The sequence below is a fragment of the Phyllostomus discolor genome, chromosome 5 (assembly GCF_004126475.2).
Source record: "Phyllostomus discolor isolate MPI-MPIP mPhyDis1 chromosome 5, mPhyDis1.pri.v3, whole genome shotgun sequence".
In the NCBI taxonomy this organism is placed as follows: domain Eukaryota; kingdom Metazoa; phylum Chordata; class Mammalia; order Chiroptera; family Phyllostomidae; genus Phyllostomus; species Phyllostomus discolor.
The window spans coordinates 70,527,498-70,547,092 of record NC_040907.2 but is presented as its reverse complement, the minus strand read 5'-3'; the positions used below and the strand labels follow the sequence as shown (position 1 = coordinate 70,547,092).

Sequence of the window (19,595 nt, the reverse complement as noted above, 5' to 3'; positions counted from 1 at the left end):
TTTTACATTTAGAGGACAAATTATGGTTTCATCTTTGAACAAAACCAGACTCTGTTAATATAATCATAATATATGCCATCTATACACTTGTCTGAATTGTTTAGATATGTACCTAAACTATATTATTCTATTATATAAACTCAAGTATAATAAAAATGACACACTACACTAATATTCTACTAAAAATTCAAGGGTAGTATCTTAGTTTTCTGACATAAGAAACTCAAGTTCTGAATTATAAAAATCAGCACCTCAAAATCCAAAGACACTAGCAAAAGGCATTGAAGAATTTCAGTTTTAAAAAATCAAAGCCAGGAGCACTCCTCTTTGAGCATGCCCACACCCTTTTCTCAGGCATGTACCTTTGCTTCCTCTCTCCTGAGCTCTAAGGGCTCCAATGAGACTTACAACCAGGAGAGCAGTGGGCAGCGGCAGCTTGTCCTAGTCTTTACCCCCTGATTCTGTCTCCAAAGACCCTTCTTTTGCCTCACTATCCTTCAATGTCTGTTTATTTATGAGTTCCTGGTCTTTGGAGTTCAAAGATAAACATATACATTTCACTCTCAAACAAGATCACATTTTAATTAGCAAAGAAGCCTACTGGGTCTTGTGAACACAAATAAAATAGTGTTATAATGACAACAGGTACACTGCCAACTAATTTCTCCAGAGAAGTGTGATAACATCCATACCTACCTTTATGAGGATCAAATTAGATAATATATGTAGTACACTACTAAACAAATCCATAATATACATGTCATGTAATGTGTTCTGTTTTCATTTCTCTCCCAAAACTCAATATAAAAGTTTCATTGGGAAGTTTTCATTTTAAAGTAAGGCAAAAAACAAACAAAAAAATTTAACCATAGGAAAAAAGGGAGCTGGAATGAGATATTTGATTAAAGGATTTGTTTAAAACCCACCACCTATCAGGCTCTGAGATAAATGCTCCAGAATTACTATATATTATTATCAGTAAGCCAATACACACTTAAAAATGTGGTAAGTTGAATACAGATATTGATATTAATATCACAATGCAAAACCAGAATGTAATGCCATATACAGCAGAAATAATTACTGAAGGTTTTTAAATTAGAAAAACAAATCACACTCCTGTTACATATGACAGGGACAGAAACATGATGGGAAGTAGCTACCTGGTTCTGCTACCTTATTTTACAGGAAAGAAGGCATGTTCGGAGATGCTGAATGATTATCCAAGCTTATCACCTAAACCATGTTCTATTGATAAAAATCAAGCAATGTGTTTTTGAACTGAAAACATTTGTTCCCTTTAAAGAATGTTTTGGCAGTTTTCACTGAATTGCTTGGTACTTACTTTAATATAGAAGAACAAACTGATTATAAACTGTCTGTTCCTTTTACCCAGGTCATTTTAATGAAAATTAGAAAGTGTAAACAAGACAAATAAACCTAGATTGATATTAGAAAACTTTCCATTCAGTTCAGATTTGGATACTTTTCAAAAAAAAAAGTGTTTTACAGGTGTTTCTAATGGACTACCAAGGATGAGAAACACTATTCTACACAATCCGTTTATTCAAAGGTCCAGGTAGAACAGAAAAAATTAAAATATCCAAGACAAAACTTATCACAATTAATAGACTCAAGGCTCAAGTATGGATCTCAATATATGCAAATTTTTTATTAAGCCTGAGTCCTTAAATTTATCCTTTTGGTACTTTATTTTTTAAAAAGATTTTATTATTTATTTTTAGAGAGAGGGGTAGGGAGGGTGAAAGAGAGACGAGACAGAGAAACGCCTCTCCCATGCCCCCAACTGGGGATCTGGCCCTCAACCCAGTCAGGTGCTCTGATTAGGAATTGAACCAGAGACTCTTTGGTTCGCAGGCCAGCACTCACTCCACTGAGCCACACAAGCCAGGGCCTTTTGGTACTTTAAAAAACACTTTGAGCCCTGGCTGGTGTGGTTCTAGACTGAGTGCCCTCCAACCAACTTAAAGGTCACTGATTAGATTCCCTGTCAAGGCACATGCCTGGGTTGCTGGCCAGGTCCCCAGTTAGGAGCATTCGAGAGGCAACTGATTGATGTTTCTCTCCCTTTCATTGTCCCTTCCTTCCCCTCTCTCTGAAAATAAATAAAAATCTTTTAAAAAATTACTTTAATGAGAACCTAATACAAGTTTTAAAAATTTAAACTATGAACTCTTATCATTTCTCTTAAACTTTCTAGATTGAATGGCAAGGATTACTCCAAAGCTGCTATTCTGTACTTCCTACATTTACTAAACCTCCTCCCTAAAAAAGTAACATGTTTGCCCCTTTTCCCTTGTATTAAAAAAAAAAATCACATCCTTGCTACTTCTACAGAAGACCTAGGCTGTATTACTAAAAAGAAATCTTATTTTACTCTTTCTTTTATTTTCTCACCTATAACTAAAAAAGCCATTTTTAAAAGAAACAATTGTTAATTAAAGAACATAACACAAAACCAATAAATAAAAAGTTCATGAAGTGGCACATTCACTTTGTCTTAACCAGATAAAGAATTGACACCATAAGCTTTAAGTTTCTTTACGTATACTGTTTGGCAATTGAAACTATAAACATTCCTGAAAATTGTTCTATGCCACATTAATCAAATATGTGAGCTCACAGTTGACAATTCCTGAAGTTATTTCCTATTGGGTGTCAATCAAAAGCACTATTTACCAGTGAGCTGCTTCATTTGATCATTTCACAATAATATTAGATACAAGATTAAATCTAGTAATTATATTGCTCCCTATTTCATCATTCACAAAAGCCCAGGTTATTGAACATTAGAAAACTCTCAATAGCTAATGTGAGCATACAAGCACAGCCTAGCTTACATAGGATATATGCATCTGTAATTCATTTTATTGTCAAGCCTCCTTCACATCTTTGATCTGACATTTAATGAGATTTCATGGTGAGGAAAAAGTTTAAAAAGGTTTTATATTTATACCAATGTTTAATAAATTATCTTCACTTATCTGCACATGATAATTTGTATATACTTATGTCAGTCAAGAACACAATTTAAATAAAGTTAAATCACATCAAAGTTTGCAATTAAGTACTGCTTCTAGTTACAGATTTCTGATTTACATGTTTCAAAGATCTGGGATTTCATTACAACTCTATCTTACAACTGACTTAATATCTTGTTTGAAATGAGAATTAAAGAATTTTTTCAAGTAAAATTTTTTTTGGAAATCACCGCTCTGTCATTAATGTATCCTACTTAACAAATCAGAATTAAGTCCATATTTTTCGAAAGTGTATAAAATAATATCTGAGAAGACAGAGAAGATAATTATTTAGGCAATGGGGATAAACAGCTCTAACACTATTTACTTCACTTAAATGTCTTTTACAGATGTTACGCGTAAAATAATTTGGTACACCTAAACAGAATGATACTGCAATAAAGGGACCAACTTATAATACAGGATAACTATAAGAAGAACCTTGAGAATTAATGTTAAGGAATTAAAAAATCTTAATTTAGAGGCTTGTTCCTGATAATCAAAATTGTAAAAATTGTGGCTTAAGAAAACTGCATAAAATTAAATTGCTATAAAAATCCAGAAAAGGTATTAAAAAGATTAATAAAAATTACTAAAGATCAGTATCTTTCTATTAAAAAATAATTTTTTCACAGAGGCTGTTAGAGAAGTTTCCACTAATAAAATTTGAAGAAATGAAATTATATTCATATCTTTTATGAATAATCAAAAGCTTTGTAAACTAGAATTTTAGGAGTTAAGATATTACAACTGTAAGTTTCAGTTTTGGACAAATCACAGTAAATTTTAAACCTATAAAATCTTGGTGCTCTCTCTCTATCTCTTCCTCTCTCTGCCCACCATGCCATTCCCTTCGTCCCACCCTACTAAGGGCGTTACTTTTGCCTTTATCTCTCTTAACATCCAGGGGTCCTTTTCTTTTGCTTCTGTTAATTCATTTCCTGAGGCTACACAGCCCAGCTGGTTCATTTCTACTACCTCTATGACTTTCTAAATAAACATTCTCTTATAATTTGATAAAAACTACAAAATCTTATTGGTATTTTCAGTTAATTTTTACTTATGTAACAAAGTTTCTGCTAATATACCTCATTTTCAAAAATTATATTTTCTCAGCAAATAGTCCCATTCCCCCCACCTTTAAACTCAGACTTGGGATTTGCCATTTGTGCCTTGAAAATATCACGTCATAATTGGTAGATGATTTACTTATTTTAAAAATAGGTATTGTTATTGATATGGTCTGACAATTATTCTTCATTATTCACAATCCCTTTATTTATAGTTTCTGTTCTCAGGAAAACTAAAAAATGTTCTTAATTTACATAGTACAACTTAAGAGTCTTACAGTATTTAAATGAGTACAACTGAAGTTAAAATTTAGGACAAAAGGTCCTATTGCTTTCATTTACTAATTTATTAAGCAAAAATATAATTGTTTTTCCAATAAAGTACATAGTTTGAATGTTCACAAAACAATAAAAATTTCAAAGATGATAACTCATACTATCACATTAAAAGTCAAACTGACCTTTGTGTCACCGACCTACACACGATCATAACGTAGGATGAAATATAAAACTGTGCTAATTTGATCTTAAAATACACTGCCAAATAAAATAGGACTGGAGGCATGGGTACATGGAAAAGACTTGATAGATCTCAGAGGGAACGGTGGGAGAGAACTGCAAGAGATTAGCCACAGAACATATATGCATAGCCCATGGGCACTGACAACAAGGTGGTGAAGGCCAAGAGCAGAGCAGAAGGGGGTGGGAATGGGTAAAATCTCTAATAGTGTCAGCAATGAAAAAAATGAATAAAAATTAAATAGCCCCTGTTACTTGAAAATGATGACATTAAACAAGAATGTCGTAAAATAAAAATTCAACCCAGTATTTTAAAATTAGAATTCTGAGGCTGAGTTATCCTGGTAGGAAGTTAGGAAAACATAATAAATATTATACCAGAGGGAAGGGGGAAGATAATAAAAAGTTAAAGGGGGTCAAATATAGGGTAATGGTAGAATATTTGACTTTGGATAGTGAACACACAATACAATATACAGATGATGTATCACAGAAATGTACCTTTGAATGTATAATTTTAACCAATGTCTCCCCAATAAATTTAATAAAAATATATTAAAGACTTTGTGTAAAGTTAAAGTTCATCATTACCAAGCCCTTATTACATGAAATGTTAAAGGGATTTATCTAAGAAAGAGAAGATCAAAAACTATGAACAGAAACTAGGGGGAGGGTGGTAATGGGAGGGAAGTGGGGAGGGATTAGTGGGTGGGCTGGATTGGGAGTAAAAGGGAGAAAACTGTACTTGAACAATGATTAAAATAAAATAAAATAAAAAACTATGAACAGTCAAGTGACAACAAACTCATAACTATCAACTGAACCAAAAACAAACACACCAAAAACTAAAACTAAGCAAACAACTACAACAGGAACAGAATCAGAGAAGTGGACATCACATGGAGGGTTTTCAGTGCGGAAGGGGAGGGGAAGAATGTGGGGGGGAGGTACAGGGAAGAAGAAGCATAATTGGTAGGCATTAAATAGATGGAGAGAGGGAAAAACTGGTATAGGAAACAGAGAAATCAAAGAACTTATATGTACAACCCATGGACATGAACTAAGGGGTGGGGAACTGGAGGGTTGGGGGTGCAGGGTGGAGGGGAGATAAAGGGGAAAAAAATGGGAAAACTGTAATAGCATAATCAATAAAATATACTTAAAAATAAAATGTCAAATTTGCTTCAATTAAAAAACTTGGCAAAAGAAAAAATATCTGAGAATATCATTTAAGAACACAAAGTGGGTGATAAACATTTTTTCCTTCATATAATATATTGAAAGACTATCAGAAACTGATCATTCAAATTAGAATTAAGTTACTTTATTGAAGCACTCTGTATATACTACTTTTCCTCTAATACTGAAGGCATTTACTGATCAGAAGTCAATATATAAATAAATAATTCAAACAGTTTCAATGTAAGCTTTATCCTACAAATAAAAGACAAAGTACAACCTCTGGCCAAGAGGGAGGTGTAGGTAGATACACTTTGCTTCCTTGCACAACCAAAAGAAGGACAACAACAAATTTATAAGCAAAAGATAACAAGAACTGCCAGAAAATCGAACTGTATGGAAGTCCTACCATCAAGGAGTCAAAGAAGAAACACTCATCCAGACCAGCAGGAGGCACACCTGCTGTGGAGAGGACTTGTGTCCAGGTGGTAGCTGGTGGACTGGGTGGTCCCACATTTGTGTGCAGATAAACCAGGAGGAACAAACAACTGGGGAGTGAGACAGACCACCCAATCCATGGTTCCAGCACCGGGGAAAGAAAGTCTCAAAACCTCTGACTGAAAAAACCTGTAGGGGTTGTGGCAGCAGGAGAAACTCCCAGCCTCACAGGAGAGTTCATTGGAGAGACCCACAGGGTCCTAGAACTTACATAAAACCACCCACATGGGAATCAGCACCAGAAGGGCCCAGTTTGCTTGTGGGTAGCAGAGGGGGTAACTGAAAGCTGGCTAAGAGCCCAGCAAGTGGCATTTTTCCCTTTTGGATTCTTCCCCACATACAGTGCCACAATGCAGCAGAGGGGGTTGCTGTATCCTGGCTGATTACCTTAGGCTCCGCCCTTTACAACCTAACAGGCACACTGAGACAAACAGATATGGCCCAAATGAAAGAACACGTCAAGCTCCAAAAATAGAACTAAGCAGTGAAGAGATAGCCAACCTATCAGACACAGAGTTCAAAGCACTGGTAATCAGGATGCTCTCAGAAATGGCTGAGTATGGTCACAAAATAGAAGACAATGTGAAGGCTATGCAAAGTTGAAATAAAGGAAAATGTACAGGGAACCAACAGTGACAGCAAGCAAACCAGGACTCAAATCAACCAGATTTGGACCAGAAAGAAGAAATAATCACTCAACCAAAACAGAATGAAGAAACAAGAACTCAAAAAATAAAAAATAAATAGATAAAATGAGGAGAAGCTTAGGAACCCCCAAAACAACTCTAAACATTACAACATTCGAATGATAGGGGTGCCAGAAGAAGAAGATGAAGGAGCAAGAAATTGAAACCTTACTTGAAAAAAATAATGAAGGAGAACTTCCCCTATCTGGCAAAGGAAATAGACTTCCAGGATGTCCAAGAAGCTCAGAGAGCCCCAAAGAAGTGGGGCCCAAGGAAGAACTCACCAATGCACATCACAATTGCATTACCCAAGATTAAAGGTAAGGAGAGTATCTTAAAAGCAGCAAGAGAAAAGGAGACAGTTACCTACAGAGGAGTGCCCATAAGACTATCAGCTGATTTATCCAAAGAAACCTTACAAGGCAAGAAGTGGCTGGAAAGAAGTATTCGAAGTCACTAAAGGCAAGGACCTACATCCAAGATTACTCTACCCAGCAAAGCTATCATTTAAAACTGAAGGGCAGATAAAGTGCTTCCCAGATAAGGTCAAATTCAAGGAGTTCATCATCACCAACCCCTTATTATATGAAATGTTAAAGGGAATTATCTAAGAAAAATGATAAAAAGAAGATAAAAAAATATCATCTTCTAAGAAGATGATAAAATATATGAACGGTAAAATGACAGCAAACTCACAACTACCAACAACTGAACCTAAAACCCCCCCACAAAAACAAAAACAAACTAAGCAAACAACTAGAGTAGGAACAGAATCACAGAAATGGAGATCACATGGAGGGTTATCAGCAGGGAGGTGGTTGGGGGAGAATGGGGGTAAAGGTAAAGGAATAAGAAGTATAAATAGTAGGTACAAAATGGACAGGGGGAGGTTAAAAATAGTATAGGAAATGGAGAAGCCAAAGAACTTGTATGTATGATCCATGGACATGAACTAAGGGTGGGGGGGGAATGCTGGTGGGAGGAGGGTGCAGGGTGAAGGGGAAGAAAAGGGAGAAAAAAATGGGACAACTGTAATAGCATAATCAACAAAATACATTTAAAAAAGACAAAGTGCTCTAACTAATTAGGCCGCAGATGCTTTAGTAGATGAAATTATAAATGCTAATTACAATTATTTTATTTATTTTTTTATTTTTAATTGTTCAAGCACAGTTTTCTGTCTTTTACTCCCATCCCAGCCGACCCCCCACCCAGTGCTCTCCACCTCTCTCCCATTTCCAGCCCCCCCCTAGTTTTTGTCCATGTGTCCTTTATACTTGTTCCTGTAATTACAATTAAAATACTAAATACAATGTGAGAATTTCTCTAGCATTGTTTTATGCTTAAAAGTCAAATATAAGGAAATAATGTATAATCTGAGCCCTAAATTAAATTTTTTTCTTGTATGACAAATTCCAACACAATTAAAAGTCTTTATTCTAACAAAAATGTTTACCACTATGTACTTTAGAAATGTAAAAACAAAATACAGGAATAAGCACCACAGAAATGTAAATTAAATAGAACCAAAACTGAAAACCGAATATAGTGCAAGCCAGCAGACCCTTACTACCAGACTAAAATAATAGGGATGTCTTAAAATGCTAGGAATGCCTGAGGTGACAATGCTCTGTGTGGGATGTCTTTAAAAAAGAGAACTGAATTTCACAACAAACAAATATCTGTAAAATAAAGCAAAATTTTAGGCACAAAAGTGTTCTATGTTCTGAATTTGTCTTTTGGTGAACAATGAAGGAATGACAGAGCCAGGTCTGGCTCATTGGGGCAGAGACTACTTTTCAACTACATAACCATCAATGAAGGAGAATGAAGAAAACATGAATGAGGTAATTTTGGTATAGCTGACAAACTATACAAGGTAATATGGTAGTTTAGTATAACTAGTATGAATTTAAAGTACAATTCTTTATAAATAGAACATAATATTCTATAGTGAAGAAAATATAGAAGTGAAAAAAAAACCACTTTACAGTTTCTAGGATGACTGGTTTCTTAATTCAAAATGATTATTTGATTCAGAATATAGTGTCACAACAGGACATGCTTTGCAACATCAGAGTGATCTGATATATCATGGAGAGTAAAGTGAAAGATGTCCTCAAATAATCTTTTATCTTATTAAAAAAAGATCAGCATTTTATTATGTGATACTTTCTGGTATTAATGATCTGATCTGGTATTATATACTAAGAGGCTATCCAACTTTTAGTAGTATTACTTTCAACATTACAAGCCTGTAAGTCACATACATATAATATGAAGTTTCATTTTACATAGTGTCACTTAAGGAAAATAGTGAGATCATCAATATGCAATTAAGTAGTAAGTATGGCTTTAAGCGATTTGTTCTGGATAAGTAACAGAAGTTTTTCAAAATGTGTCAATATTACAAGAAAAAATTTTTTTCCACAACCAGAGGTGCATTTACGGGGACAGCTAACCTGATTCGGAGTCACTGCTGTGTGAAGAGCTTGAATCACTGCTACTACTTTCAGGCTCTGATGAGCTACTGCTGCTTTCACTCAGTCGGGAACCAATTCCAACAACGGCCATGGATGATGGAGTTTTCTCAGCTACAAAACAGGGAAACCCATTAAAATGACAGTAGATTTTATTAAAGAGTCACAGGAAGATTTGAAAACTGCCACCTACATTTTGTTTGACATTTTCTGGAATTTAATGGATTACTGACATCCAGAAATCGCTTTTCCAACTCCTGTTTTTTCTGTGAATGAAGTTCTTCTTTGGACTTCATCATTTCCTTACCTGTGTGATTTAGGACACACACAAAAAAAGTGAGCATAACTCAAAACTAATGAATGCCAGACTGACAGCTACTAATACAGGATTACATACCATGAGGTTTTAGTGGTCTTTTTCTTAGACATGCAGAAACGTATTTTTCGAGTTCTCTCAGTGTTGTTGTTTTCAGTGTTTCAAAGTCTATCTCTATCTCATCAGGGTTAGAATTTCTCATTGAAGGCTCTCTTGATTGTATTATCTGAACAATTTTCCCAAGTTTATCTCCAGGGATTTTGTTTATATCCAAACTTAACCGCCTTTTCTCATCATAGCTCATAGGTTTAGTATTATCTGCATCCTCAGATTTCAGAGCCAACATTGGTTGTTTCTTTTTCTTTGGCTGACTGCAACGAAAATGAAATTTTGTCAAATTAATTTTAGATAATATTATTTTTTATTTTTATTTTTATTTTTTAATCAAGCTGTTTTTATTTTAATTGTTGTTAGATAATATTATTTTTTAAATAAGCCATCATACAAGATACTTACTTGCTCTTGGACTTTTCCTTTAATTTCATTTGCTTAAACTTTTTTCTTGGATTTTCATCTCTGTTATTAACCTTTTCTTTTTTCTTTTCCGCTTTTGACTTCTCATTCTTTTTCTTTACCTTATGGAAAGGTACTTGCGATAGAACCTGTAGTTGTTGGTGAACAGCTTTAAGCTGATAAAGGAAAAAATTCTTTAAACATCAGGGCTCTAAATAATTAAAGACACAGAAAAATGCACTCAAAAGTCAAGAGTATTCTTCATATTACATTTTAAATTCATTTCACATTACATTTTCTTCAGGTTCTTATTTCATTTCACAAATTCATTATTTTAAATGGTGTAGATTTACTCAACCCATTAACTTAAATATTCATCTAAAATCAGATCAAGAATAATTAACATTTCCAGGTAGTGTTGTTTTTAATCATTGGTTTTTCAGGTTTCAGGTTATAGTAGGTTAATATTTCATCATAAAAGATAGCAAATATTATATAAATATCTCACCTATAAAATATCTCATAACATGTCATATAAATCATTTCAATGCAAATCAACTCATTGTGTTTAAGAATACAAATAACAGAATTTCAAGATACAGATATTTTAGCAGGAAAGACTATTAAATGTTACAAATATGTCAAGAGGTAAAGCTAAATGATCTAAATATAATATCTTTCAATCTATAAGAAGTATTTTATAATAGATCAGCAGCAACAACTCATAGAAAGAACATAAAAACTTCTATCAATACAACCTGCTCCTGAAGCTTTGCAAGACACTGAACTTGTTCATCTTCAGAATCATGAGAAGAGCTATCTTCTTCAGAGGAAGCTTCACTACTGCTTTCTCTTCCATGTGTTTTTGTGGTGTCTGTTTGACTGTTACATATAGGCACAATCTCAACAGGTTCATCTGGGATCTTGGCAAAATGCATTTCAAAAACATCCTATAATAGAAAATTAGATAGTTAATGTTTTTCTGAATTTTTAATGTAATGCAGAAAACAAAAAGTACATTTTAGTATCATATTTTGATGACAATGCAGTTTTTCCTTATGATCATTTTATAATATATACATTTATCAAATTATGTTGTGTACCTTAAACTCATATAATGTTAAATGTCACATCACTATAAAACTAGATAAAAATTACCAGAAGGAGAAATATAAGACTCATGCTTCCCTGCCTGACAAACTTAGCAACTTTTCTCACTTTTTTCAGGTAATACAGACCTCTTAAGTTATTTGGGGCGCCTTCTTTCAAGGATCCCCTGCCCTGTGGTTGGTATACCACTCTACTACCTCTCAATGGCTCAGCCTCAAAAGGCCTTAAGCCTTTCCTTCAGTGGAACACGGGCTCCAGTCAAACTTCTTTCAGATATCTACTGTACCCTCTTCACTAATATTTTCCCCAGTATCTTCTATGTGCAGGGCAGCTTCATTAAAAGATTTGTTTTAAATTTTTTAATTAATTATTTTATTGTTGTTCAAGTAGTTGCTGCATTTACCTACCACTCCCCCCATCCCAGCCATCCCCTCTTCCCCTCCCATTTCCACCTCCACTTGGTTTTGTCCACATGCCCTTTATAGCTGTTCCTGAAAACCCTCTCCCTTCCCCCCCATTATACTAAAGAATGCTATACCTCCAAAAACAAATAAATAATCCTGCCAATTTTAAGAGTATAATTTATAAATTGTGGCTTACTACTTGGGAATGGGTATTATTCTTTATCTCTTAACTTATGGTTCTAAAATTTCTAAACCATGTTCAGGTGAAAATCACTTTTAGAGCACAGGTAACAACTCACCTGGAGTGTTCTTGCCATCGTCACTACTTCATGATCTGGAGGATTGTATCTGTAGCAATTCATGAACATTAATCTAACATCTGCAGCAAATTCATATGCATCCTTATATTCTTGGTTGTCCATTTTCCTCTAAATAAAGAAAAAAGTTACAGGATTCACAAACAACATAGTTCAATAATTATTCAAGCACCTATGTTAAGTGTTTATATTATGAATTCAAACATACAGAATAATACAGACAATGCCAAAACAAATGCCCATCATCTAGATTTATAAATGTAAAAATTCTGCTTTATCTGTTTTATATTATTAGACTTTGAAAAAAATCCAATGGATTTTGACAAGTGGAGATAAGGAAGGAGGGCATTTCAAGTAAAGACAAAAAAAGAACAGGAACAAAACCACAAAAGCAGGAAAACAGGGTGTGTTCAGATAATCTTGGATATACAAGTTTGATCACAGAAAAGCAGTGAAAAGATAACTCCTTAAACTAACCTTGAGTATCTAAAGGTAAGATTTATATTAAAATTTCCTATGAATGAAAAGACATTTAAAAATGAACAGAAAAAAATTATTCAGCATAGGCTACATTTTTTAGGTAGTTGCATTTATAAAGTATATAGAAGAATAGGGATATAGAGTAGCCAGTTAGGCAGACACTACAAAACTATAAAAACAACTGAAGAGAGAAGAAAATCCTTTTAGACTTCTGGGCAAAACATGTGTGTGTGTTAATAAATAATTCGTAAAGAAATACAAAAGGCCAATAAATAAATGCAACATGCCAGACCTCATTTGTAATTAAAAAATGCAAAACTGGTGTTCGCAGCCGCCGTCGCTCTCTAATGCCAGCACCTCCTCCAGCTCGCGAGCTCCAGCCAAAGCAGAAGAGGGGAAAGTAAAGAGGTCCCTATACCATGGCTCGTACAAAGCAGACTGCCCACAAATCGACAGGTGGTAAAGCATCGAGTAAGCAACTGGCTACCAAAGCCGCTCGCAAGAGTGCGCCCTCTACTGGAGGGGTGAAGAAACCTCATCGTTACAGGCCTGGTACTGTGGCACTTCGTGAAATTAGACGTTATCAGAAGTCCACTGAACTTATGATCCGCAAACTTCCCTTCCAGCGTCTGGTGCGAGAAATTGCTCAGGACTTCAAAACAGATCTATGCTTCCAGAGTGCAGCTATTGGTGCTTTGCAGGAGGCAAGTGAAGCCTATCTGGTTGGCCTTTTTAAAGACACCAACCTGTGTGTTATCCATGCCAAACGTGTAACAATTATGCCAAAAGACATCCAGCTAGCACGCCGCATACGTGGAGAACGTGCTTAAGAATCCACTATGATGGGAAACATTTCATTCTTTAAAAAAAAAAAAAATTCTCTTCTTCCTGTTATTGGTAGTTCTGACCGTTAGATATTTTTTTTCCATGGGGTCAAAAAGGTACCTAAGTATATGATTGCAAGTGGAAAATAGGGGACAGAAATCAGATATTGGCCATTTTTCCATTTTCATTTGTGTGTGAATTTTTTAAATATAAATGCGGGACATAAAGCATTAATGCAAGTCAAGGTGTTTCAGTGAACAAGTTTCAGGCAGTTCAACTTTATAACAATATAAATAAACCTGTTAAATTTTTCTGGACAATGCCAGCATTTGGATTTTTTTAAAGCAAGTAAATTTCTTATTGATGGCAACTAAATGGTGTTTGTAGCATTTTTATCATACAGTAGATTCCATCCATTCACTATACTTTTCTAACTGAGTTGTCCTACATGCAAGTATGTTTTTAATGTTGTCTGTCTTCTGTGCTGTTCCTATAAGTTTGCTATTAAAATACATTAAACTATAAAAAAAATGCAAAACTAAAACATGAAACAATTTTCTACCAATTAGATTACTGGAGATTGGAAGGATTTTGGAGAATTAAAATGAAGTCATACTCTTCTTACCCTTGGAATCCTAAACAGCCTCCTAACCAATCTTCACACTGCTGCTACAGAAATCATTCTATGAATCAAGTATGAAGGCATAGTTCTCATGTTTAATGGCAATTCTTGGCCTTTACCATGAAGGTCTTTGGTGTTCAAGCTCTTTCCCCTCTGGTTTCATTTTTCCCTAGTTATTGTTTCCTATTCTTCATGTTCCATGTTGTCCTGTATACAGCATTCTGAATATGCTTTTGTCACCTCAGTGCCTTCCAAGTTGATCCCCTAATGCCCTATAATTTACTAAGTCCTATTTATCCTTTAAGGTTTAGCTCAGGTTTACTTAGTTTAGGTAATATTTCATGACATATTATTAGTGTACTATGGTAGCATACTTGGAGAAATAAAAGCATATTTTGAAAAGAAAATGGTTACCGCATTTTGCCATGTATAACGCACTCCTCTGTATTATGCACACACATATTTTGGTTCCAAACTTTGAGAAAAAAACCTTTCATTTTAATTTTTTTAATTTAATATTTTATTTATTTATATTTAGATACTTGTTTTTTTGTATTATAAAGGAATTTTGGGATTCACTTTGAACATACTATGGTACAAGGAATTTTATGTAACAAATAACTACAAAACAGAGGAACAGATACAAGGTATTTCAGGTACTACCCATGTATAATGCACATCCTTACTTTCCCCTCAAAAATATGGGCAAAAAGTGCACATTACACATGGCAAAGTATGTTAAATGTTCTTTTCAAAACTGAAAACATGAGCTTCAGATCGAAAGTTAATTTCCAATCGGGATGAATAAAATTTACTCATCTTTACAACTAGAGAGAGGAAGACAGATTACCTCCAGAAGGACAAGCACTCGGACAGCAGATTTCTTATCAGCAACAATAGAGGCCAGAAGATAACTTCCTAATACCGAGGGAAATAATTGTCATCCTAGAAATCCATACTCATTTAAAGAATCATTCAAGAATAAAGATAAAAATAGGGCTTCTGGTCAAAATAGTAGAGTAGGTAAATGCAATGCTCACAACCTCCTTCAAGCACATGAAAATTACAACTAAACTGCAGAGCAACCATCATGCAGAACTGCATGAAATCTAGGTGAACAGAAGTCCCATTACTAAGGATATAAGGAGTAAGCCATATTGAGACAAGTAGAAGGGGTGGAGACGTAGACCTGACTGGTCCTGCACCCATGTATAGTGGTTAAAAATCAAGAGGGACATATCGCTTGCAGAGGTCCCCCCACGGGAGTGAGGGGTCCCAGCTCCACAACAGGACCCATGGTTCCAGTGCTGGGAAGTCCCCATAACTTGTGGCTGTGAAAATAAACAAGTATTGTGGCTGAATAAAACAGAGGGCTGCTGGAAATCCAGGTGTTCTTCTGAAACAGCCTGTGCATGAACTGACTTGGATGTACTTACTCTGAGTTCCAGTGCTGGGACAGCAGCTCATAAGGTGCCTGGGACATATGTGGAGGAACTGAGTCATCTGGCATCAAGACAAGGGCTAGAGTAGCAGCTTTCTCCCAGGCAGAAGTAGTGGCAAAAGCTATTGTTCCTTTGCTGAGAATGAGAACTCCCCCCACAGAGTGGCAGACAGGTGTCATGTCTGAATCTCCATCAACCTGGCTAACATGGTTCACTCCACCTGAGACCCAGTGAAGCCACTCCTAGTGACCTTTCCACACAAATGGCTTGTCTTGGCTCAATCTTCAGACTTCCCTAAAATTTCTCAAAGCAGTATGTGGCCTTGGCATGCCCAGTACCTCTTCCTACATGGTCCCATGCCTGCCACCAGCAGTAGTGAGGTTGGTTTGCAACTTGGCCTCTCCAGGACATCCCCCAAACCTAGTACCAGTAGGAACCAACAGCAGACCACTTTGTATCTCATACCAGGTGGCCCCTGGGCAGGTTACAGATAGCAGCAAACTTTGACCTGCACCTCCTAAAAGGACCCAGAGTCAGCATACCTGGTGGATAGCTTCAGACCATGCCAAAGCACCACCCAACCACCTCCATGAGTGACACATTCAAGGGGTGGACTCAGTGGAAAACAGGGCCCCACTAAAGTGCATCCTGCTCCTTGGGGTTAGCCTCTGCACAACAGATTCTCCACTAGGGTATCAGCCAGTGCTTGCAACTGATCAGCCTGGGAGTAAATCCCTCCCATTAGGATATCAACAACAATCAAGTCCCAACTACAACAGGAGGGTGCACACAGTCCACACATGGGTTATACTTGGAGTGCCCAGGGGACGCTGAATCAGCACTGTAGGACATCTATTACATAAGGCAACACTACCAAGACCAGGAGACATAGCAGCTCTACCTAATATATAGAAACAAACACAGGGAGGCTGACAAAATGAGAAGACAAAGAAACATGGTCCAAAAGAAAGAACAGATCAAAACTCCAGAAAAAAGTACTAAACAACATGGAGAAGAGCAATCTAGCTGATGCAGAGCTCAAAACATTGGTTATAAGGATGCTTAAAAAACTTAATGAGGACCTCAGCAGCATAAAAAAGATCCAGTCAGAAATGAAGGATACACTAATTGAAATACAGAACATTTATAGGGAAACAACAGTAGTGTGGATGAAGCTGAGAATCAAATCAATGAATTGGAAAAGAAAACAAACAAAAAAAAACACTAATCAAAACAATAAAAAGAAAAAAGTTTCAAAAAAAATGAGAATAGTATAAGGAGCCTCTGGGAGAAATTCAACAGGTCCAACATTTGCATAATAGGGGTGCCGGAAGGATAAGAGAAAGAGCAAGAAATTGGAAATTTATTTGAAAAAAATCATCAAAGAAAAATCCCCAAATTTGGAGAAGGAAAGAGACAAGCACATCCAGGAAGCACAGAGAGTCCCAAACAAGATGGATGCAAAGAGGCCCACACCAAGACACACCATAATTAAAATGCCAAAAGTTAAAGATAAAATCTTAAAGTAGCAAGAGAAAAGCAGTTAGTTACCTACAGGTGAGTTCCCATAAGACTGTCAGTTGATTTCTCAAAAGATACTTTGCAGGCTAGAAGGGATTGGCAAGAAATATTCAAAGTCATGAAAAGCAAGGACCTACAGCCAAGATTGCTCTACCCAGCAGAGCTAACATTTGGAATTGAACGGCAGATAAAGAACATCCCAGATAAGAAAAAAACTAAAGGAGTTCATCATCACCACACCATTATTAGATGAAATGTTAAAGGAACTTATTTAAGAAAAAGATCAAAACTATGAACAATAAAATGGCAAAAAATACAAATCTATCAACAATTGATTCTAAAAAACAAATTAAGCAAACAAAAAGAACAGAGACAGAATCATGGATATGGAGAGCATTTTGATGGTTGCCAGACTGTTGGGGGTGGCGGGGGTGGGGGGAGGTAATGCATGAAGAGGTGAGGAGATTAAGAAGCACAAATAAGTAGTTACAGAATAGCCATGGGGATATAAAGTACAATACAGGAGATGGAGTAGGCAAAGAAATGATAATACATGACCAATGGACATGAACAAGGTATGGGGATTGCCTGAGGGAGCGGGGGTGCTGGGTATAGGGAGGCAAGAGGGAAAAATGGGGATGACTATAATAGCTTAATCAGTAAAATATAATTAAAAACAAACAAAAAGAACTAGTCAGAAATAAAGGAGACATTAACTGAAATGAAGAATAATATATAGGGAATTAACAGTAGAGTAGATAAAGGAGAAAATCAAATCAGCAATTAATTTGGGAGAGAAGGAAGCAGAAAACACCCAATCAGAACAGCAAAAGAACCCAAAAGCGTAATGACAGTTTAAGGACCCTCTGGGACAGCTTCACGCATATCAATATTCACATCACATGGGTGCCAGAAGGGGAGAAGAAAGAACAAAAAATTGAAAACCTATTTGAAAAAATAATGGTAGCAAAATTATCTAACCTAGTAAAGTAAACACACATGCAAGTCTGGTATACTCTGAGAGTCACAAACAAGATGAACCCAAACAGGCCCACACCAAGACACATCATAATTAAAATGCCAAATGTCAAAGAAAAAGAGAGATCTTAAAAGCAAGAGAAAAGCAGTTACCTACAAGGGAGCTCCCAGAAGACTGTCAGCTGATTCCTCAATAGAAACTTTGCAGGCCAGAAGGGAATGGCAAGAAATACTTAAAGTAATAAAAAGCAAGAACCTATAATCAAGATTACTCTGAGACCCAGAAAGGCTATCATTTAGAACTGATGGACAGATAAAGAGCTTCCCAGACAAGAAACAGCTAAAGGAGTTCAACATCACCAAACCAGTATTACAAGAAATGTTAAAGGGTCTTCTTTAAGAAGAATGGGGTGGGGGGAGTTTGAATAATAAAATGACAATAAATACATACCTATCAACAATGAATTTAAATGCAAATGGATTAAATGTGCCAATCAAAAGACATAGGGTGGCTGGATGGATAACAACACCCTTACAAATGCTGTCTATAAGAGTCTCACTTCAGATCAAAAGATACACACTGACTGAAAGCAAATGGATAGAAAAGGGTATTTCATGAAAATGGAAACGAACAATGAAAACAGCTGGGGTAGGAGTAATACTTATACCAGACAAAACAGACTTTAAAACAAAAGTTATAACAAGAGACAAAGAAGGGTCCAGCAATTTCACTTCTGGTTATTTATCTAATGAAATCCAAAACACTAAATTGAAGACGTATACATCCATATGTTCATTGCAACATTATTTACTTGTAGCATTATCTACTATAGCCAAAATATGGAAGGATCCTAAGTGTCCATCAGTAGATGAATGGATGAAAAAGTGGTGCATATATACAATGGAATATGATTCAACCATAAAAGAATGAAATCTTGACATCTACAACAACATCAATGAACCTGGAGGGTTGTACTGAGTGAAATAAGTCAGACAGAGAAAGACAAAAATCATGTGAAACAGACTCACAGATACAGAGAACATTTTGACAGTTGCCAGATGGGAGAGGGGTAGGGCTGGGTGAAAAGGTGGATTATAAAGTACAATTTGATAGTTACAGAATAGTCATGGTGATATAAATTTAGGATAGGGAATATAATGATATTGTAATAACTATGCATAAAAAGTATTTTTAAAAAATGACGACAAAATACTGACACCTAAGTGCTCATGGAAGAAACAGAGTTCGCAATTTGGCAAACCCAGAGTGAAAGATTTAGGTGACAAAAATGAGGGTGAGCATAAAAATCAGTAACATGTTACTAAACTTAATGTTCATGATAAAAATTAAAAACAACTGTGTTTAGAAGAACCAAACCGCCAACCAGTGCTTCTCAACTGATGTTCCACAGCACAGTGTGCTGCAAGAATTTCTAAAACACGCAACACCTGACTATTTAGACAGAGGCACTGACCTCTTTTTCCTCCAATTGTCAAATTAAAAAAATGATAGCATCTAACACAACAATAGCCATCTGGTATAAATGAATCAAAATCATATTTATTTTCTTTTGTCAGATTGGCAAAATATATA

At 35.7% G+C, this 19,595-nt stretch overlaps 2 protein-coding genes across 2 annotated transcripts in view; one reads left to right on the top strand and one right to left on the bottom strand.

Moving 5' to 3' along the window:
• BRDT (bromodomain testis associated) overlaps window positions 1-19,595 on the bottom strand; it is a 53,812-nt gene that overhangs the window by 23,728 nt on the left and 10,489 nt on the right. The window contains exons 6-11 of the mRNA XM_028513088.2: window positions 12,116-12,244; window positions 11,061-11,252; window positions 10,306-10,478; window positions 9,871-10,160; window positions 9,667-9,780; window positions 9,456-9,587 (exon numbers count right to left, since the gene is read on the bottom strand). Of these exons, the coding sequence (XP_028368889.1) occupies window positions 9,456-9,587; window positions 9,667-9,780; window positions 9,871-10,160; window positions 10,306-10,478; window positions 11,061-11,252; window positions 12,116-12,244 (1,030 nt within the window). The remainder of the gene's footprint in view (window positions 1-9,455; window positions 9,588-9,666; window positions 9,781-9,870; window positions 10,161-10,305; window positions 10,479-11,060; window positions 11,253-12,115; window positions 12,245-19,595) is intronic.
• Window positions 13,018-13,813, top strand: LOC114497373 (histone H3.3A-like). Its single transcript, XM_028513092.2, has one exon. The coding sequence runs from the start codon at window positions 13,033-13,035 to the stop codon at window positions 13,441-13,443; it is 411 nt and encodes a 136-aa protein (XP_028368893.1). The 5' UTR covers window positions 13,018-13,032; the 3' UTR covers window positions 13,444-13,813.